Source organism: Pristiophorus japonicus, chromosome 12, assembly GCF_044704955.1.
Source record: "Pristiophorus japonicus isolate sPriJap1 chromosome 12, sPriJap1.hap1, whole genome shotgun sequence".
In the NCBI taxonomy this organism is placed as follows: Eukaryota; Metazoa; Chordata; class Chondrichthyes; family Pristiophoridae; genus Pristiophorus; species Pristiophorus japonicus.
The window spans coordinates 196,840,943-196,864,163 of NC_091988.1; the positions used below are offsets into that span (position 1 = coordinate 196,840,943).

Consider the following 23,221-nt stretch of genomic DNA (forward strand, 5'->3'; position numbering starts at 1 on the left):
ATGGCGACTAGCATGAGGTAACTGAGGTCAGCCAGCAAAATCAACCATACTCTGGCAACAGCCACCGCTTCTTATGAATCCCACATGAGTGTGTGGGGTGATCTGGAGTAAAGCAACTCGCCAACTGAGAAACCGAGACAAGAGGCTTGTCTTCCAAATGTAGTCTTTAGAAGTAGCATCTGAACACCACACGGTACTTAGGAGGCTGAGGGGAGACCTCGCTAAGGTGTATAAAATTATAAGGGGCCCAGATAGAATGGCTAGGAGGGATCTATTTACCTCAGCAGAGGGGTCAATAACCAGGGGGCATAGATTTAAAGTAATTGGTAGAAGGTTTTGAGGGGATTTGCAGCTACATTTTTTTCACCCAGAGGGTGAAAGAGTGGTAGAGGCAGAAACCCTCACCACATTTAAAAAGTACTTGGATGTGCACCTGAAGTGCGGTAACCTACAGGGATTATGGACCTAGTGCTGGAAGGTGAGATTAGGCTGGGTAGCGAATTGTCGGCCAGCACGGACACGATGGGCCGAATGGCCTCCTTCAGTGCTGTAAATTTCTATGATTCTACAGTGAGAATAGCAAGTCTCATCTAATCCTGAGACAGTGAGGTAGCTACAAAATTATACTTTTACCTCAATTGAGTCACAGATTTAAGGTAATTGGTAAAAGGACCAGAGGGGGAGATGAGGAGACATTTTTTTTCACGCAGCGAGTTGTTGTGATGTGGAACGCGCTGCCTGAAAGGGTGGTGGGAGCAGATTTAATAGTAACTTTCAAAAGGGAATTGGATAAAAAGTTGAGGAGGAAAAATCTGGCACGGCTGTGGGGATAGAGCAGGGGAGTGGGACTAATTGGCAGCTCTCACAGAGGGCCGGTACAGACACGATGTTTCCCCCCGTCCTGTTTTGAGTGCGTGGTCCCTTTAATGGGCTAGGCAGCCCATTCATAGTTTCGCGCATCGAGATTTAAGATTGGAAAAGTAGGTCCTTGGCCGCGCGCAGGATCAGCGGAGAGCGCCATGGCCGCGGGCGGGGTCGGGGGAGAGCGCCATGGCCGCGGGCGGGGTTGGGGGAGAGCGCCATGGCCGCGGGCGGGGTCGGGGGAGAGCGCCATGGCCGCGGGCGGGGTCGGGGGAGAGCGCCATGGCCGCGGGCGGGGTCGGGGGAGAGCTCCATGGCCGCAGGCGGGGTCGGGGGAGAGCCTCATGGCCACGGGCGGGGTCGGGGGAGAGCCTCATGGCCGCGCGGCATAGAGGGAATGTTGATGATGGGCTGAATGAATCTATGGGGCCAAATTGCCCCGCGCCCCGATTGTGGGCGGTAACCTTCCGGGGCCGGGACGCTTAGCGCCCGCCGCGGATGTCCCGCGCCCTGCCGCAGAATTGCCCTTACCGCCCTTCAAAGGACGCGGAGTGCGATTTCCTGCATTCCATTTCCTTTGGGGACGGGAACTGGGGTGCTATTGGGGACGGGGATTCATGCACTACGCAGATGCCCGCAGTTAACGGGGAGGGCCGCTGGGCACTCTGCACAGCCTTTGGTGGCCTCCACTGGGCCAGCAGGGCAGCGTGGGACCGGGCCGGCAGCCCGGCAGCCAAGATGGAGTCCCCGGGCTGCGCGATGGCGGCACGGACCATGCCAGGGCCACCACCATCGAGCCGACCCGAGAGGCGCCCCGGGACGCCAGTGCCCTCTCCTTTAAGCACCACGCCCCGAGAGCGGATGTCAGCCAGATTCGCGACCTGCGGGGCAATTTCCCCAGTGGGGCGGTGAGGGGTCACCGCGTGGTGCTGAGGAGTGGCCGCGCACAGCGATGACATCATCACCGGTCGCGCGACGGCCCAGGGCGCTAATCACAAGGCGCGGCGCTGCCATGCCAGCCTCTCCACAACTTCCCCGGGCAATTTCTCACGGGGCGATAGCGTGGCCCTCCCGTGGGGTGGGGGGGTGTAAACTGCCTCACGCCCCAATATCACATGCCCCGAGGTACTAGTGCGACTATACATAGGGGCAATTTCGCCCCATCATGACGCAAATTAAAATCAGGTTTAGTCCAAAGTTTGAGTTGGGTTTGGTTGCTAATTTCAAATTTGATTTGGGCTGTCAACTGGCTTTAAATGTCAAAATCAAATCAGATTCTTAAGGTTGATTCCAGAGATGAGGGGGGTCGACTTATGAGGAAAGGCTGAGTAGGTTGGGCCTCTACTCATTGGAATTCAGAAGAATGAGAGGTGATCTTATCGAAACGTATAAGATTATGAGGGGGCTCGACAAGGTGGATGCAGAGAGGATGTTTCCACTGATGGGGGAGACTAGAACTAGGGGGCATGATCTTAGAATAAGGGGCCGCCCATTTAAAACTGAGATGAGGAGGAATTTCTTCTCTCAGAAGGTTGTAAATCTGTGGAATTCGCTGTCTGAGAGCTGTGGAAGCTGGGACATTGAATAAATTTAAGACAGAGATAGACAGTTTCTTAACCGATAAGGGAATAAGGAGTTATGGGGAGCGGGCAGGGAAGTGGATCCGAGTCTATGATCGGATCAGCCATGATCGTATTAAATAGTGGATCAGGCTCGAGGGGCCAAATGGCCGACTCCTGCTCCTAATTCTTATGTTCTTATGTTCTTAAATGATTAAATTAAGTGTACATTGCTCTTGAAATCAGTTTCATCTGTTATTTGAGTCAATTTGTTGCTGAAATGATTTGTTTTTCAGATTGGGGTGATTATTCGGCAGAAGAATTATATTGCAGTTAGGAGGCTGTGTGAAATAGGAAGCAGGCAATGAGCAAATTGCTCCTGAATTACCTGCCCTTCCCCCTCCCAAAATATATTAAGAGCAAATCGAAAGCAAACTGGGAAACACAGCCCCGATGAGGATTGGGTGGTGTGGCGGGGACTAAGGGAAAACTGCCTACAGAAATGATCTTACAGACAAAATGCATTATCAGCTACAGCTATTGCTCAGTCGGTAGAACTCTCAGCAGGTTGTGGGTCCAAGTCCCACTTCAGAGACTTGAGCACAAAAATCTAGGCTGACACTCCCAGTGCAATGATGAGGGAGTGCTGCACTGTCGGAGGTGCTGTCTTTCGGATGAGACGTTAAACCGAGGCCCCGTCTGCTCTCTCAGGTGGATGTAAAAGATCCCATGGCACTATTTTGACGAAGAGCAGGGGAGTTATCCCCGGTGTCCTGGGGCCATTATTTATCCCTCAATCAACATCACAAAAATGATCAGTTTATCTGGTCCTTACTTTGTCACACTGCTGTTAGTCAGAGCTTGCTGTGCGCAAATTGGCTGCTGCGTTTCTTACATTACATCAGTGACTGCACTTAAAAAAAGTACTTCGTTGGCTGTAAAATGCATTGGGACGTCCTGAGGTCATGAAAGGCGCTATATAAATGCAAGTCTTTCTTTTTAGAAAATTTCCCAGTTTGTTGTCATGAAAGGAAACTTTATTTCCTCAACATCGCACCCAGTGATAAAACTGTAGACAGATTTAGCAACACAAACCAATTTAAAAGTGTGAATGTGTTTACCTGTTTAAAGAGTTGCACAGCTAGCCAGTGATCATCCATCATCATCGGCAGCCCATCGGAATCGAGGAAGACTTGCTTCCACTCTTAAAATGAGTCCTTAGGTGGCTGAACAGCCCAATACGTGAGCCACAGTCCCTGTCACAGATGGGACAGAGAGTTGTTGAGGGAAAGGGTGGGTGGGACTGGTTTGCTGCACGCTCCTTCCGCTGCCTGCGCTTGCTTTCTGCACGCTCTCGGCGATGGGACTCAAGGTGCTCAGCGCCCTCTCGGATGCACTTCCTCCACTTAGGGCGGTCTTTGACCAAGGAGTCAGTGGGGATGTTGCACTTTATCAGGGAGGCTTTGAGGGTGTCCTTGCAACGTTTCCTCTGCCCACCTTTGGCTCGTTTGCCATGAAGTAGAGCACTTGCTTTGGGAGTCTCGTGTCTGGCATGCGGACAATGTGGCCTGTCTATCCAGAGGCTGACTGATCATGGGCATGGTACCAGTTAAACCCCACACACATAATTTGCACTTTGTGCTCAATTTTGCATTTTGTGTCCAAAACCTGATTTGAATTTACAAACATTCGAACAATGAGTGCCAGGTAAAGAAAGAAGGACTTGCATTTATATAGCGCCTTTCATGATCACAGGACATCCAAAAGCACTTTACAGCCAATGAAGTTGTTTTATAGTGTAGTCTCCGTTATAATGTCGGAAACACAACACCCACTTGAGCTCCCATAAACAGCAACGCGATTATTTGTTTCAGTGATGTTGATTGAGGGATAAATATTGGCCAGGAAACCAAGGAAATCTCCCCTGCTCTTCTTTGAAACAGTGCCATGGGATCTTTTACGTCCACCTGAGAGAGCGGACAGGGCCTCAGATAAACGTCTCATCCGAATGATGGCACCTCCAACAGTGCAGCACTCCCTCAGCACTTCACTGGGAGTGTCAGCCTGGATTTTGTGCTCAAGTCCCTGGAGCTGGACTTGAACCCACAACCTTCTGACTCAGAGGCAAGAGTGCTGCCCACTGAGACACAGTTGACACTTGTAAGATTCAGGATCACAGGTCACTCACAGATACCCAAAGGGTCTTAGGAGTTATAAGGCATTTTGTTAAGGGAGTGATAGTTCAAATATAGGCAAACACAATACACAAGCAGGATAGACTTTGTAGACATACGACCGTGACAAGTAGCTGGTATTAGTCCCAATCGGACAGACGGCTGGTGGTACGAACCATTCTTATCTTCACCGTCTGCCCTGAAACACCTTCTGGATCTTTCTTTTGTATTCTTTTTAGGAATGGGCCTGGTGTAGGATATCGGCAGGACCATTTAACCGATGATGTGTTGAGTTCTTTGTCTCAACTCTTGTGTGAAACACTCCTCTTCACATCCGTCCAAAGTCGGAGTCAGACAGGCCACTCTTGGCCTTCAGATGTTTGGAGCGGCCCGTTATCAGTTAATTGTGTTCATGCTGTTCAAGTTGCTTTAGCTATTGTACCGAGGAATGCATCTTCAATTCCAACACCAGTCTGGAGACTTTTTGGTCTCAAGTTATTTCTTCTAATCCACGATTTCTTACATTCCCTTCTTTGAGAAGGAAATATCCTGATTGACTTCTCCCAACCAGCGTTTGACAGCTCTAGCTATTGCCAAATTATTTGCTTGGTGCTTTCTCCACTTGAGTGTTACTTAGTACGGAGGCTCAGAAATGAAGATTTCCCCCTTTCTTATAGTCCAATCCTTTGAGGGAGAGGAGCAACCTCCGACCTCTTACTCAAGTTCAATTCACTATCCCGATGTTCCAATTCTGCCCTGCCCGGGGTACCCTCTGTTCCTTCTATCTTTCCTGATCTTATCCCGCCTGGGGTCTCCCCTGCGTTGCTTTGGATCTTTTCTTTCGGTGTGCTCACAATTGTTTTTTGTGCTGGTTAGCCACAGACATATATTAAGTACACTATCATTACAAGTTGGAGAACTACCAGAGCATGTTAAATAATACAAATGTAAGGGTGTGCTGATATTAAGCCCAATGGGACAGGCCCTGTTAGACCCGTAGAGCATGGGAGCTGCGGTAGTAGTGATGCAGGAGGCAACACTAAAACCACCTCAGACTAGATCCATACTGGCTTTTCCCAGGCTCTGTTACCTATAAAACACAATTATTACAGTCACAGTTAAATTCAGTCTCACAACCATTTCAAACAATGCTACAGTTTAACATCTAATCAACAACTTAAAAGATTCTCCAGATCTCACTGTTACTCGTGTCCATCTTGTGGGCAATTCTTGCTAAATTTATTGCTTCCGAGACTTCAATTATCCCTATCCAAAATCCATGTAACTCCCCAATCTCAATCCCTCTCACAGGTACCAGTGTGTTTAACTCGATCCTGATTGCTTCATTAATTAGATAGTTTCTCGATAGAGTATGTGTCAATGCTTTAAAAGCTATCTCACTCTCCCGAGCCACATTAACCCTTTCCCGTCTTGCTGTTGTCAAGTAACTGAGCATGTCTCGAGACCCGTTCTTCAGTGAAAATTCATGCCACATGTGCCATCCGATGCAAGCCATTCTCGGGCTTTCAGGTGATCTTATCAAAAGATTGTAGTCGTCTGCAGATCTTTGCTCATCTCCCACTGTATGGTCGCGATATCTTGGGTAGTGGCCAGGCTATCAAATTCAGGTTTCTTAAAAGGTACATAGGCAAGGACACAAATGTCTCCAAGAGAAAGTTATCGGTTTACCATTCTTAACTACACTTTCTTGACTTTCACTAGAATGTTAGGAAAATTTAATTCTCCTATTTCTGGGCTCAATTTTTCCCGGTCATTTGCGGTGTTTCTTTGGCGGGCGCTGCTTTTTTCGTTTCTTTTTTTACGTCATGGGGGCGTTACTTCATGTCTGCGCCAGGTTTTATCATTTTTCAAAGTTTGCCCCCAAAAAATGTCTCCTAGGTCGGCGTAACTGGCAACTCTGGAAAAACCCTCTGGTGAGTTAAGAGAAAGCAGCGCACATTGAAAAATCGGCACAGAATGACGCCATTGTTTGTCATCGAAGTTTTGGAGGGAGATAAGAACATTTTAAATATTCATAATAAAGATGACATTTTTTTTACCTTTCAACGGAAGTTTGATGGAATTCTGAACTTTTCATTTTTTTTCTACTCACACGCCACCACCGAACGTCTTCAAACGGGGCTGGAGGGTCGGAGTGTTGGCCGGCAGAATCGCCCCCACGCCCGGATACAGGGGCTCGGGGCTCAGCTGCAAAATAAGCCTGGGGGGGGGGGTGAGGGGTGGGGATCGGAAAACTACACTAGCCCCGGGGGGTTTGGGTGGTTGGGGGGGAGGTGCTGTTGAATGCGATCGGAAGAAATGAAATCACAAGACTGCAATGAGGCCCGGTGGGTTGGTGGTGGGGCGGGGATCCCGATCACTGCGTTTGCTCAGACCTGGGTGTGGTCCATACAGACCTTGGGGACAGAAAACAAAGAACCTGTCCTGCCTGCCTGCCATTTTGAGCTTCTTGTAAAGGTAAAATTTAAGCATGGGGGTAATACTGACAATGCCATATCTTGTGCAAGCCTTCTGCATCATGGTGCTGCAGAGGGGACAATTTATTCGACATCATCACATGAGGGATATCAGAGCACGTAGGGTGCTGGGCAGGAGGCCTTACCCACGTCGGGTATATCGAGACAGGTGTTTGTACCTTCGCCTGAGTGATGTAGACTGTGTCAGAAGGCTGCGTTTCCGCAAAGAAGTTGTACCTGAGATCTGTGAGATTGGTGAAAGCAGACCTGCAACCTAGAAGCGTCAGGAGGACTGCTGTGTCAGTTGATGTGAAGGTTGCAGCTGCACTTTCATTCTATGCCTCCAGATCGTTTCAAGCTACAACTGGGGATGTGTGCACCATCTCTCAACATGCAACACATATCTGCATTCGGCAGGTGACGGCTGCACTGTATGCATGGAGGAATTACTTCATAAAGTCCCCCATGGCCGCCCAGGCAATGCGTGAAAGGGCTGTGGGCTTCTCCAGGATTGCTGGCTTCCCAAAGGTACAGGGCTGCATTGATTGTACCCACATTGCCTTGCGAGCACCCATGGAGGATTCCGAGATGTACAGGAACAGAAAAAGCTTCCACTCCATTAAGGTGCAGCTCGTGCGTGACGACATGCATCGCATCATGTCAGTTGATGCAAGATACCCTGAGATAATCCATGATGTGTTCATCCTACGTGACAGTGTTATATCTGCCATGTTTGAGCAGCAGTCAGAAGGGCAGAGCTGGCTACTGGGAGACAAAGGGTACGGCCACGCCACCTGGCTCATGGTGCCTCTACACGTAACCCAGAAACTGACCGGGAATACAACATGGCGCACATTGCAACACGCGGCATAATAGAGAGGACCATTGACATCTTGAAACAGCGTTTCCGATGCCTAGATCATTCCGGAGGCTACTTGCCTGAGATTGTCGGTCAGTTCACTGTTGTGTGCTGCATGCTGCATAACTTAGCCATCATGAGACAGCAGCAGCTGGTAGTAGAAGACCCACCTGAGGTGAGAGTGGCTGATGATGATGATGAGGAAGGTGTAGATGACGAGGAGGAGGAGGATGAGGAAGCCATGCAAGTACCTGAACCCGGAGCAGGACGGCGGATGAATTCCAGTAACTAGTGCCTCCGCTTCACCCTGTAAGAAATTCTTGGTCCTTGCGCCACGTTGCATTTTGTATTGCAGCTCCGATTTTTCCAATGTTCTCACACAGCTCTCAACATTCTCACACACAAAACTGGCTCTTTAAAAATGGCCAATTGCAGATCGGGAGCTGTACTGGACATGCGCGCCGAGAGGAATAACGTCAAAAATGTCCTTTTTCTCCCCACGCATGCGCAGAAGGTGCGGTATCATTTTTGGCACAGACAGCAGGCTCCACCCCCCCGAGGCAACTGGACGCGGTGCCAAGTTTGAAAAATACAGTGGGGAAACTTGGCACAAATACCTTTGGATTATTTCTGGCCGAGAAAAACGGGCGTAACTCTGGCAATATGCCAGAAAACGGCTTTGGGCAAAATTGAGCCCGCTATCTTATACCCTCATTCACTTCCTCTCTCCATTTTACACATCCCATTAATTACCATTGATATCTCATTCTCGATACCTGGGGGAGCTTTACTGTCTGGTACAATATTAAAGATAGAAAACATGGTTCAAATGTTACCACTTGTTCTAAGTCATTATCACATTTTTTGTTGAAGTGTTTATAACCCGTTACATTTTATTTTCCTTCTGGCACGTGGGAAAACATTCACTTACAATTAAGAAACTTAAATTAATAATGTCCAATATCTTTAACATTTAATTCAGCGATGCTAAAGTTGTTTGGTGACCCAAAAAAAAAACATGTTTTAATTGTCATCTCAGCAACAGATTTTCTAATTCCCATTTTCTTTCCTTCCTTTGCTGAGTTCTCAGATGGCCTAACACATAGTTTAGATCTTTTCCCCTCATTATCTCCAAAAACCTCTCCTGCTCACTTAGACTGTTCGTGACTTTTTCTCGATAATAAGCACCATCCAGTTTGTGTTAGGCTTCACCTACTTGATATGCTCCCTCCTGCTCCCTTCTTTCAGAGAGAAAAATACTCAGTCTAAGGACCAAGTCCGCTGGCTCGCCACGAGCCGAAACCTTACAACTCCCAACACTGTCAATCCCACTTCTGACACCACTGTAAGATTAGGATCACAGGTCACTCACAGCTACCCAAAGGGTCTGAGGGGTTATAAGGCAATTTATTTAGGGAGTGATAGTTCAAATATAGTCAAACACAACACACAATCTATTAGGTATGGAAGAACTCCACAAGACTGAGTACTGTGAGCTAAAACTGATGTGACCTTAGTCTCTTTAATACAACTCCAGAGTGCCTGAGCAGCATGGCAGACAATCTTTTATACTCCTTTGCACGAGGTGTGCGGGTGACCCTTGGGCCTCCAACAGTTGCGCCCTCTGGTGGCAAGGCTTACACAGTTACAATGTTTACATACATAACACAATCAGGATAGACTTCGTAGACATACAACTGTGACAAGTAGCTGGTACTAGGCCCGATCAGACAGACGCTGGTGGTACGAACAGTTCTTATCTTCACCGTCTGCCCTGAAATGCCTTCTGGATCTTTCTTTTATATTCTTTTTAGGGGTGGGCCTGGTGTAGGATATTGGCAGAACCATTTAACCTATGATATGTTGAGTTCTTTGTCTCAACTCTTGGGTGAAACCCTCCTCTTCACATCTTCCCACGGTTGGAGTCAGACAGGCCATTCTTGGCTTTCAGATGTTTGGAGCTGCCCGTTATCAGTTATTAATGTTCACACTGTTCAAGTTGCTTTAGCTATTGTACCCTGGAATGCATCTTCAATTCTAACACCAGTCTGATGAGACTTTTTGGTCTCAAGTTATTTCTTCCAATGCACGATTTCTAACACACTGTATAGACCCTCCGGTCCCTTCAGCCTGTCCCACACCATTGTGGTACCCTGTGTATTATAATATATGCACTCCCCACCCCGCCCAAAAGCATGTGCGCCGAAGCGTGAGAGAATTAGTTTCAAATTATCTCCTTAGCCAGCTCACAACATTACCAGTGCTTGGGGTGGTCAGCTCTGTGGTGTTACACTGCTGGGTGCAAAGTTCATTGGGGGAGAAATTTGTTTTTGCCCCGGTTGGGAGCGGTAACATTCACGAGGCACGAGACTTAGCGCCAGGCGTGGAAGTCCCGCCCTCTTTCTCAAAATTCAAACGCTCCACTTCCTTCCTGGGGTGGTAACTGTAGCGCGCGCCTCAGCCGCGGTGCTGTGTCCGAGGGGACCGACCCTCATTTACAGGGAAGGTCCCACGCTGCTGACTCTGCCGGAGACAAAGGCACCAGCCTGGACCACCCAGCACTCAGGCACAGCTCCGGGCTGAGCTATCGCGGACAGGACCCCGCGTGGAAACCGGATCAGGAGCAGGAAAGCCAAGGTACATTTTAAACTCGGCCACCTCACCATTAATTTTTGCTCCGGTAGTGCTGGCTGCCCGAAACGTATCCCCTGCAGTTGTCGCTTTTAATGCCCGGCGCTGTTCAATTTCAGGGCCGGGGCACTAACGGGGCGATGCGCGCGCCGATGACATAGAAACATAGAAACATAGAAAATAGGTGCAGGAGTAGGCCATTAGGCACCACCATTCAACAAGATCATGGCTGATCACCCACCCCAGCACCTCCCCCCCACGCCCCCTCCACACCCCCCGACCCCCTCAGCCACAAGTACCACACCCAACTCCCTCCCGAGCACATCCAATGAACTGGCATCAACAACTCTCCGCGGCAGGGAACCCCACAGGCCAACAACTCCCCGAGTGAAGAAGTCTCTCCCAATCCCAGTCCCAAACAGCCCACCCCCCCAATCCCAAGAGCGTGCCCCCCCCCCACTGCTCCGGACCCACCCAACACCGGGAACACTCCCCCCGCACTCAACCTGCCCCGTCCCATCAGATTCCTTCCCAAATGTCGAACACCCCCGGATGTCGAGCCCCCAGCCCCGGCCACCCCGGAGCCACACCCCCGCGACGCCAATCACACCACATCCACCAATCGCCATCTGCGCAGTCAACCTTGATGACATCATGGTCACGATCTCCGGGCGCAGGAGATTGAGGCGCAACACCGTAGCGCCACCGCTAAACTCCCGTCCAATATGGCGGGAATCGTTAACAGCGCCGTGCCTGGGGGTGGTAATGGGAAGGGCAAATTTACTGAATTTCCTGCCCAATTGACTTTTAGAAGCACTTTGACCAGACTCAAAATTAAAATGATGTTACAGACTGCTCAATAAATCTCTCTTCCACTGTGTGTGCCACGCTGACACCTCTGAGTAGGAAAGTTGTGGGGTTAATGCCCCATGGGGTGGAGTTTCCGCTTTGGGCACGATCGGCGAACCGGCCGCTAATTGCCAAATCGCCAAAATTCGACCCGTTTTAAGAAGCGTTTTTTTCCATTGGGTTTCCGTTCAAACTTATTTACAAATTGCCAAACGCAATCTCTGCCATGGGCCACTGCATTTTAAAACGAGGTTTTTAAAAAATATATTCTTTGATATATTTATGGGCGGTAACTTGGTGCAATTTTATTAATATAGCTGAAAATGGGTTGGTCTCAGAAAATAAGCATTTTAATCGCAGTCAGCCCACCATCTGTGAGTAACCTGATTTGCGAATCTGATGTTAAAATCTATACACAACCATTTACTAGTTACATTGATGTACAGCAGCCAGTTTCTTTTAAATTAAAAACACATAATGTTTCAAAGCTTCTTAAACATGCCTATTACATAAGAACTTAAGAAATAGGAACAGGAGTAGGCCATATGGCCCCTTGAGCCTGCTCCGTCATTCAATAAGATCATGGCTGATCTGATCATGGACTCAGCTCCACTTCCCCACCCACTCCCCATAACCCCTTATCGATTAAGAAACTGTCTATTTCTGTCTTAAATTTATTCAATGTCCCAGCTTCCACAGCTCTCCGAGGCAGCAAATTCCACAGATTGACAACCGTCTGAGAGAAGAAATTTCTCCTCATCTCAGTTTTAAATGGGCGGCCCTTTATTCTAAGATCATGCCCTCTAATTCTAGTCTCCCCCACCAGTGGAAACATCCTCTCTGCATCCACCTTGTCAAACCCCCTCATAATCTAATACGTCTCGATAAGATCACCTCTCATTCTTTTGAACTCCAATGAGTAGAGGCCCAACCTACTCAACCTTTCCTCATAAGTCAATCCCCTCATCCCGGACTCAACCGAGTGAACCTTCTCTGAACTGCCTCCAAAGCAAGTATATCCTTTCGTAAATATGGAAAACAAAACTGCATGCAGTATTCCAAGTGTGGCCTCACCAGAACCTTGTATAGCTGTAGTAAGACTTCCCTGCTTTTATACTCCATCCCCTTTGCAATAAAGGCCAAGATACTATTGGCCTTCCTGATCACTTGCTGTACCTGCATACTATTCTTTTGCGTTTCATGCACAAGTACCCCCAGGTCCCGCTGTACTGCGGCATTTTGCAATCTATTTAAATAATAACTTGCTCTTTGATTTTTTTTCTGCCGAAGTGCATGACCTCACACTTTCTAACATTATACTCCATCTGCCAAATTTTTGCCCACTCACTTAGCCTGCCTATGTCCTTTTGCAGACTTTTTGTGTCCTCCTCACTCATTGCTTTTCCTCCCATCTTTATATCGTCAGCAAACTTGGCTACGTTACACTCAGTCTCTTCTTCCAAGTCATTAATATAGATTGTAAATAGTTGGAGTCCCAGCACTGATCCCTGTGGCACCCCTCTAGTTACTGGTTGCCAACCAGAGAATGAACCATTTATCCCACTCTCTGTTCTCTGTTAGTTCGTCAATCCTCTATCCATGCTAATATATTACCCCCAACCCCGTGAACTTTTATCTTGTGCAGTAACCTTTTATGTGGCACCTTGTCAAATGCCTTCTGGAAGTCCAAATACACCACATCCACTGGTTCCCCTTTATCTACCCTGTTTGTTACATCCTCAAAGAACTCCCGCAAATTTGTCAAACATTACTTCCCTTTCATAAATCCATGCTGACTCTGCCTGACCGAGTTTTGCTTTTCCAAATATCCTGCTGCTGCTTCTTTAATACACTCCAGCATTTTCCCAACCACAGATGTTGGAGTCTATTAGTGCCCTAGTGCCCCCCAAGAAGCTTAACTTTAAGCCTCCGTAAAGATCTGCAAAAAGGCACAATTAGCGGAAACGCGCTACACTTATTAATTCAATCTGGGGGCGTGACCAGTATTGTGAACAAGGCTGGCTACTAGTGCCATGTTTTTTAAACCAGCGCAAAAGATGGCGGAAACTCAATTTGCACAGGGCGTAATTTACATTTCAAATTCCTCGAGCTTTAGCGCTGGTTTGGACAATTCTGAACGAATTGCGCCAACAAATCAGCACAACTGAGCAGAAAGTCCGGGCCGCGTGTCTTCAGCTGACATTTGAATGTAATATTGAGAGAATGCTGCACTGTCAGAGGTGCAATCCTTCCTGTGAGATGTTAGACCAAGGCCTCAGCTGCATGTTCAAGGTGGTTTCTTCGGCAGCACCTCCCAAACCCGTGGCCTCCGTCACCTAGAAGGACAAGGGCAGCAGGCGCATGGGAACACCATCACCTCCAAGTTCCCCTCCAAGTCACACACCATCCTGACTTGGAAATATATCGGCCGTTCCTTCATTGTCACTGGGTCAAAATCCTGGAACTCCCTCCCTAACAGCACTGTGGGAGCACCTTCACCACACGGACTGCAGCGGTTCAAGAAGGTGGCTCTCCACCTCCTTCTCAAGGGCAATTAGGGATGGGCAATAAATGCCGGCCTTGCCAGCGATGCCCACATCCTATGAACTAATGTTTTTTAAATGATGCCCATTTAATTAGTATTACAATTTGCGATTTCCACCTATGATTACCAATGCACTAAAATGTCATTGTTCATGTACAGTTTTATTTAGAAACATAGAAAATAGGTGCAGGAGTAGGCCATTCGGCCCTTCATTTTCACACTTCTCCAGTGGGAAAATGTTGAATATTTCCAAACTTTAACTGCAGGGAGGCATCTTTTAAATGTTTCTTAAATGTAGCACAGAGTGAAACCCTGTCACTTCTCACTCAATCTTTCTGGTAAAAAAGGTGAAATGATAACAACAGGAATCCAGTGTCAGGAGAAATAACAGAATTGTCGCTAAACCCAGGACTCGAACTGTGAAATATTCAGGTCCTCGACCTTTTTGTGAAGCCCCCCCTCTTATCTTATGTCAGCTCAGTGGGTAGCTCTCTCGTCTCTGAATCAGAAGGTTGTGGGTTCAGGTCTCACTCCAGAGACTTGAGCACAAAAATCTAAGCTGACACTCCAGTGCAGTACTGAGGGAGTGCATAACTGTCGGAGGTGCCGTCTTTCGAATGAGACGTTAAACCACAGATGGACGTAAAAGATCCCATGCCACCATTTTGAAGAAGAGCGGGAGAGTTATCCCCGATGTCCTGGCCAATATTTATCCCTCAATCAACATCACTAAAACAGATTATCTGGTCATTATCACATTGCTGTTTGTGGGAGCTTGCTGTGCGTGGATTGGCTGCCCTGTTTCCTACATTACAACAGTGACTACACTCCAAAAGTACTTCACTGACTGTAAAGTGCTTTGAGATGTCCGGTGGTCGTGAAAGGCGCAACATAAATCCAAATTTTAATGCTTGATAAAGTTGCAGTGTCAGGTTCTTGCCACTAGAGGCCCATGTTGAACTGTGGAATCAGTCCAGTGCAAGCAATCGGGTATTGTAGGATCAATACGCAGGGCGCAAAGCATTTAAACCAAGATCTCTGTAACTCCATGGAAAGCAGATCCCAGACCTTGGCCTTGTATAGTTTTTAAGAGTTACACAACAATTAGAAATGTTGGAGCTAAAATGTGGAGATTAAAATAGTCGTGGAATGCTTCAATAGAAATAGTGACATTTACAAAGGATTACACAGGATATACAGCACAGAAACAGGCCATTCGGCCCAACCAGTTCATGCTGGCGTTGGTGCTCCACTCGAGTCTCCTCCCGTCTTTCCTCATCTAACTCTATCAGCATCACCCTCTATTCCCTTCTCCCTCATATGCTTGTCTAGCCTCCCCTTAAATGCATCGATAATATTCGCCTGAATCACTTCCTGTGGTAGCGAGTTCCACATACTCACCACTCTCTGGGTGAAGAAGTTTCTTCTGAATTCCCGATTGGATGTCTTGGTGACTATCTTATATTGACGGACTCTAGTTATGCTCTTCCCCACAAGTGGAGACACTCAGAATAAGGGGTCGCCCATTTAAAATGGAGATGAGGAGGAATTTTGTCTCTCATGAGACTTTGAAATTCTCTACCCCAGAGAGCTGTGGAGGCTGGGTCATTGAATATGGTTATGTTGGAGATAGACAGATTTTTGAACGATAAGGGAGTCAGGGGTTATGGGGAGCGGGCAGGGAAGTGGAGTTGAGGCCAAGATCAAATCAGCCATGATCTTACTGAATGGCGGAGCAGGCTCAAGGGGCCAAATGGCCGACTCCTGCTTCTATTTCTTATGTTCTTATGTTCTCTCTCTGTATCCAATCTTTCAAAACCTTTCATAATTTTAAAGATTTCTATTAGGTCACCCCTCAGCCTTTGAAGCAAAAAGAGGCCCAGCCTGTGAAGCTGTAGCAAAAAAAAATGAAGTTGGCTTTGGGTCTGATGATGGGCGGGGGGGGGGTGGTGTGGGGAGCATAATCTTAAAATTAGATCCAGTCCATTTAGGAGTGAAATCAGGGAGGACTTTTTCACAGGTCGTAGAAATATGGAACTCTCTCCCCCAAAAAGGCTATGGGTAGTGGGGTCAATTGAAATTTTCAAAACTGGGATCGATAGATTGGTAAGTAAGGGTATCAAGGTATATCAAACACAGGCGGATAAAAGAGGGTTGAGGTACAGATCAGCCCCCATTATCATAGGCGGTCCCTCGGAATCGAGGAAGACTTGCTTCCACTCATGAAGTGAGTCCTTAGGTGGCTGAGCGAGTCCAACACGAGAGCCACAGACTCTGTCACAGGTGGGACATATAGTCGTTGAGGGAAGGGGTGGGTGGGACTGGTTTGCCGCACGCTTTTTCCGCTGCCTGCGCTTGATTTCTGCATGCTCTCGCCGTTGAGACTCGAGGTGCTCAGCGCCCTCCCGGATGCACTTCCTCCACTTAGGGCGGTCTTGGGCCAGGGACTCCCAGGTGTCAGTGGAGATGTTGCACTTTATCAGGGAGGCTTTGAGGGTGTCCTTGTAGCCATGATCTAATTGAATGGCGGGGCAGGCTCGAGGGGCTGAATAGCCTGTCTCCACACTGTAAATTCGATGTAATTCAATAACTAAACCTGCTTACCCCTTGTAAAGACTGTCTGTTTGAGCATTATGTTTATATCATGCTTTAAAAAGAAAAGCCTCCCCATATTCGGTGGTGACTATGTGCTGAATGGTTGTCCCAGCCTGGCAGACCCCTTCTGTCATTGGTCCCTTGCAGGTTCCACCAAAATTCAACTGGTGTTCACCGTGGCTCAGTGGGTAGCACTCCCGCCTCTGAGCCACAAGGATTTGGGTTTAGAGTACCAGTCCAGAGAATTCAGCAAAAGATCTAGGCTGACACTCCCAGTGCAGTGCTGAGAGAGTGCTGCACTGTCGGAGGTGCCGTCTTTCGGATGAAACGTTAAACCGAGACCCCATCTGCTCGCTCAGGTGGGCGTAAAAGATCCCACGGCACTATTTCGAAGAGTTATCCCCAATGTCCTGATCAATATTTATCCCTCAAACAAAAATCAATGAAAAAACAGGTTATCTGTTCATTAGCACATTGCTGGTTGTGGGAGCTTGCTGTGCGCAGATTGGCTGCTGTGTTTCCTGCATTACAACAGTGACTACACTTCAAATGTACTTCTTTGGCTGAAAAGTGCTTTGGGATGGCCTGAGGTCATGAAAGGGGCTGTATAAATGCAAGTCTTTCTTTCTAACGGGCTAGTGTTTATTTCGAGCCCCGTGCTGACACAGACAAGTGATAAGTGACATAATCATTTTAATATTAATTACTTAATTTCCATAATTAAAACATTCTTTACACAGATAACAGAAAATGGCAGAATTTTAATAATTTAACCAAATATACAGTTATAAATCTCTGAAAATAAATCTATGACAAATATTTACAATAATACACTAACATTAACTCATATTCTGTCCATCTACACAGGCTACAGTGACCTTACTATTTCTCAATGCACCGTGGAGGCAAGAGGAGGCAGTGTCACACCCCAACCCTATCCTGCCGACGCACGTTAACCCTTCGACTACTGAACATCGCTCAGCAACAACCCATCTGCATAAACAAGACTCTTCCAAAATCTTCACACTGGCTCTCAGGATAGTCAGCTCAAACATCGCCGCTCCAAGCCCCAAATATTTAGTTCAGCTGTTGGGGAAATGTGCTTCCCATGTGGCGGTGTGTGTATGGGATCAAGGCCGACTCTTAACCTATTTCTAGCTTTTATGTATAATTGTACCATTTTTCCACACAGCTTTTCCACCAAATGCCAGGGGAATAGCACGCGTTGTTGAAAGCCCAACAATATTGGAGAAAGGCTAATGGAACAGTGACCTATATCCCAAGGGGGTGGAATATAAAGGGGGAGATGTCATGGGAGTGATGGGGGGTCTGGAACTCACTGCCTGAAAGGGTGGTAGAGGCAGAAACCCTCACCACATTTAAAAAGTACTTGGATGAGCACTTGAAGTGCCGTAACATACAAAGCTACGGACCAAGAGCTGGAAAGTGGGATTAGGCTGGATAGCTCTTTGTCGGCCGACGCAGACACGATGGGTCGAAATGGCCTCCTTCCGTGCTGTAAATTTCTATGATTCTATTCTATAGTATAGTATTAGGCCGTCCCTCGTATCGAGGATGACCCACTTCCACACCAAAAAGGGATGAGTTTACAGGTGTTTCAATGAGGGACCTGACATTCCAGGTCCCGAACTACATCCTGAAGGGTGGAAGATGCCTGTGCGTGGATTCTTTTAACGTGGGGTGGCCGTTGCACACCAGCCACCACACGGGCTTGACAGAGCTAGGTCTTGGTCTAGTGGCAAGGGTTAACCAAGACGACTGGAGACCAAGCTCTGCTGCACGGACCTAGTGGTCACGCATGCTCCTACTACCTCTAGATCGCAGTGTGGGCTGGCCCGTGCTGTCCCTGGGCCCTCGCCTCTCCTGGGTCCCGATCACGACGCTCACTGCTCCTCCGCTCCGATCAAAAATGGAGCAGTCATGGAGTTGTTAACAGCTGCACAGAGCCTCGGTCAAACTCCATCTAGAGTAACTGCGATCAGTTCTGGGCAAGGATGTATTGGCCTTGGCAGTGCAGTGCCGATTCACCAGAATGATACCCGGGGCTCAGAGGATTAAATTATTAGAACAGGTTGCATAAACTTGGCTTGTATTCCCTTGAGTGCAGGAGATTGATGGGTGATCTGAGCGAGGTGTTTCAAATATTAAACAGATTCGATAGGGTCGATACAGAAAAACTATTTCCTCTGGTGAGGGAATCAAGAACAAGGGGGGTATAAACTTTAAATTAGAGCCAGGCAGTGAAATCAAGAAGCACTTTTCTCACACAAAGGATAGTGGAAATCTGGAACTCTCACCCCCCCAAAAGGCTGTGGATGCTGGGGGTCCATTAGAGCTTTGAAATCTGAGATTGATGGAGTTTTGTTGGGTGAGGGCTTCAAGAGATATGGAGCAAAGGCAGGTAAATGGGTTTGAGGTACAGATCAGCCGCGATCTGATTGAATGGCGGAGCAGGCTCGAATGGCTGCACTCCCTGCACCTGTTCCTATGTTCCTAGGAAGCACAAAATAAATAGTGTTTACAGCGTAGAAGATTTCTGCTTATTCAGCACAAATCCCTGGCTGTAACATAGCTATAAAACTCCCTGAGTTGCGTGATTGTTATAGGAGGGGATCAGAACATCAGGTGATTGGCATATGCATTCGGAGCTTGGTCAATAACATTTCGAGACACTCCATTAACATCAGAATTACAGGAATCACAAAATATTTCACAATCACAGTATATCATTTTTGTTTTAACCGAAGGGACAGACACAGCCCTGCAGTTCTCAAAGGGTTAAATGTGTCATGTGATCAGTCTGAAAACAGCCAATGAAAGAATCGTTTCTAACCTACCTCTCAATATTTTGACAACCAGTTACTCCCCACTCTTGCCCCCCTCCAAGCATGCATCATGGCACACAAATCAAGGCATAATACGGTCAGAATAGTAATACCAACTTAACAGAATCTACACACACCATTCCCCACTGAATCCTGCCTCTTGTCCTCAAACACTCTAACCAAATGGAATGATGAACACAAGGTGTAGACGCCACAATGCTCAGTCACTATGTTGTACTTCCTATTTGAAAAAGAAAGTTAGAATTAAGAAAGAATAATGCAGGGTATGTGCATTGTGCAGAAAATATATTGCCCAGGACAAGGGATTTCAACCTTTCTTTGCGAGTTACGGACCCCAAACCCCAGTCTGGTTCTCGACCTTCAGTCAAGACTCACTCCCGCCCTGCCACCCTCCCCCGCCCGCACTGAGAATGGTTTAATCCCACGCCATAGACCAATATACCTCAAATGCGACCTGGTAGGGTCCACACGGAAATCTAGCCTTCTGACTGGAGGAGTGAGTCTGACTTGCCCAGTCAAATAGTCAGGACCGCAATTTTGATTGGACGATTTCGAATTTTAAAGTCGAGTTCCTACCCCCCTCTCCCCATCCCCACCCCCATCAGATTAAGTTGATACAGAGTGTGCACAAAGTACAACGCCATTTTGTGTGACTCTCGGTGTGACAACTCCAGTTCCTTCACCCCCCCCCCCCCACCCCATGCCACACCCCCCCCCCCAAATCCCACAAACAGGCTACGCTCCGGAATTGAAAATTCCCCCTTCCCTGATCCAGGGTATAAATATGAGTGGCACAGCGCCATGACACTGGAACGAACGTGAGGAATTGTAAATGATTGGCACGTCCATATTCGGCTCGAGACATGCCAAGTGCCCAACCTCAGTTTTGGTGGGTGGCACGTGCTAACATTACACGTCATGGCACAAGCATGCACTTTCTAAAAGCTTAGAGGCTTTAATTTCTGTTGTTGCTGAAAGAACAGCAATGTGTATCAAAGCCTTCCATCTCCTTTTTTAAAAAAAAATCTGTATGTTCCTGTCCTAGTGATTGGAAAGATGTGAACGGCCGCTAGGACCCGGCGGAATCCTTCCATTCCGAGACAAGATGTCAGTACAGCTGGCAAATTGGAAGTCTCTCCACGCCTAAATACTATCAAGGCAGCTGTGAGCGAGCCCCAGACACGACATGCATGTTATCTCAAACCCGGATTCCCAGGAGAAGGTCAGGTTCAAAGAAGATGTGCAGGCCAGTGCTTTCTAAGCTGCCCCTGGAATCGGTTTGAACTTGCTGAGCGAGAGATCCGCCTCTCGTTCCCTAAGTACAATGTCCTGAGTATTCCAGATTTCGTTTTTAAGATGTTAAATCCACAGAGAAATCTCTTTTTTTTTTAAATCCTACTGTTAGCCCACGCGAAAGAATGCTGCTGAATAATGCTGTAATATCCCCTCTCACTGACCCTTGCAATTGCAGGCCGATTATTTCAATCCATTCAGGGGTATAAATTTTATACAGAAAAATTACTGCCCAACTTCTACGAGGGCAGGTTTGTGCATATGCAATAATACCCTGATCACGGCACAGACTCTTAAATGTTATTGCCTTAAGGAACATCAAAAATATTGTACAGCAAAAACGGTGTCTGTTTAACTGACTTTGGGACAGTGATTTCACATATTTTTAAATTCACGCTTATTTAAAAAAAAATCTCAAGGGGTACTATTGTAATCCGACGACACAGCAATCTAAAATTTACTCTAGAAAAATACATACCCACGTTGAAATTGCTGGTTTAAATCTTGCTTTTACAGTGTGTGTGTGTGTTTTAGAGGGGAAATTATATATAAAATGAAATCATTATGTTAAAAAAAAAATCCCTGCAGCGATATTTAATAAGTAAATACGAGATCGGAAACACTGGACACCAGCCAGTCTCCTGAAATCATCTCGTTCACTTCTGGAGTGCAATAATCCGGGAATTCGAAATGGCTTGCGGAGTTCGTGTGCGATATTTCCACGTCTTTGTCCAGGGACAAGGAGTCCAGTGTGCCCAGCGCCAGGGTCTCAAAGTTCGCGCTGGAGATGATATCCAGAATCTCGTCTTCAAGCTCGTCGTCAGAGGAGGATGAGGAGGTCAGCGAGGAAGAGAGCGACCTGCTGGAGCTTGGAGACGAGGACCTCAGGTCCCTGAGATGGTTGGAGGTCCTCCCGTCCTCGGCAGCGCCTTGATCTTCAGGCGCCGGCTCCTCGGCGGGGAGCTGGTCAGCCAGCCCATGTTCTTGTGGTGGTCCAGCGCTGGGCTGCAGGTAGAAGGAGGTAGACCTCTCCCAGGCTGGCTGGGCTTTCCTGGGGCGCTGCTGGATCTTCATCCGCCCACTGGCCGCCTCCAGCTCGCCCCCTTGCCCTTCCCCGTCCCCTGCCAGCGCTGACCTGGAGGCGCTCCTCTTGAACCTCCAGCCCGAACCGCAAGGCTTGCTTCTGGTGGAGCCGCTCCGGCTCCTTGCCTGCGCTTTGGCGCCCAGGCTCTTCCTGACAGACGCCACTTTCTTGCTGAGCATCTTGGCCATGGCCCCGCTCTTGCCCTTCTTGCGGGGCCGGTACTTGTAGTCCGGGTAGTCGGCCATGTGCTTGAGCCTCAGCCGCTCGGCTTCCTTGATGAAGGGGATCTTCTCGGTGTCCTGCAGCGCCTTCCAGCGCTTGCCCAGCCGCTTGGAGATCTCGGCGTTGTGCATGTCCGGCGACTGCTCCATGATCTTCCTGCGCTCGATCTGCGACCACACCATGAAGGCGTTCATGGGCCGCTTGATGTGACCGCTGGGCGTCTTGCACCAGCCCGGCTCGGTCCTGGGGTGCAGGGGCTCCGCCATGCAGGTCTCGGCATCGCTGGCCTCGGCACACTCCTCTGCCACCATCGCGGAAAGTTTCTGTTTCAATCTGCAAGGCTGCAGAGAGCGAGCAAGGGGGCGGTGGGCTGCAATGCCAGGGTGCAGAAGATGCAACAAAGGGGTGTGGGTGGCTGGGTGATTGCAAGCCCCCCCCCCCCCCACCTAGCACTGACAACCCTTCCCTCCTGCTCCCTGCACCCACTTCTGGTGCGCTCCCCTGCCAGGCTGCGCTGCTCTCCGCTCTCACGCTGCTATTTTTCTCCCTGTGTGTGTGTGTGTGTGTATATATATATATATAGTTATATTTCTCTCTCTTCAGCCCCAGACCCCCACAAATCCCACCCAGCCCCCGCTCGCATTGGCTGCCTGGCGTGGCTACAATCAGCCCCTCCGCCAATCAACCCAAGCCCAGAGACACAGCGCTGGGGCACACACACACACACCTTAATGTCAATCCATGTCTTTTCTAAAGCTCCACCGTGTTTCAAAATTGGTTAAGAGAGTGAGAGAGGAAAAAAAAATAATTAAAAAGAGGTGTTTCTCGAGCAACACTTCTGGCTTGTTTCCCTCTCTCTCTTATTGTTCACTTTCTTGCCAATGCACAAACTAATCCCGAGCAGATAATGTCTCGTTTAGTAAGCGTGTTTCCTTTACCACAATAACGTGCATTTATACAGCGCCTTTCACGACCACCGGACGTCTCAAAGCGCTTTGCGGCCAATGAAGTACTTTTGGAGTGCAGTCACTGTTGTAATGTGGGAAACGCGGCAGCCAATTTGCGCACAGCAAGCTCCCACAAACAGCAACGTGATAATGACCGGATAATCTGTGTATGTTGATTGAGGGATAAATATTGGACAGGTCATCATCATCATCATCATAGGCAGCCCCTCAGAATCGAGGAAGACTTGCTTCCACTCC

At 48.1% G+C, this 23,221-nt stretch overlaps 1 protein-coding gene across 1 annotated transcript; it reads right to left on the bottom strand.

Moving 5' to 3' along the window:
• Nucleotides 1–21,304: 21,304 nt before the first annotated feature.
• Nucleotides 21,305–22,249, bottom strand: sox12 (SRY-box transcription factor 12). Its single transcript, XM_070894902.1, is given in 3 exon segments — nucleotides 21,305–21,715; nucleotides 21,846–21,982; nucleotides 21,985–22,249. Coding segments are annotated over 3 exon segments (774 nt in total). The 5' UTR covers nucleotides 22,211–22,249.
• Between the last annotated feature and the right edge of the window lie 972 nt (nucleotides 22,250–23,221).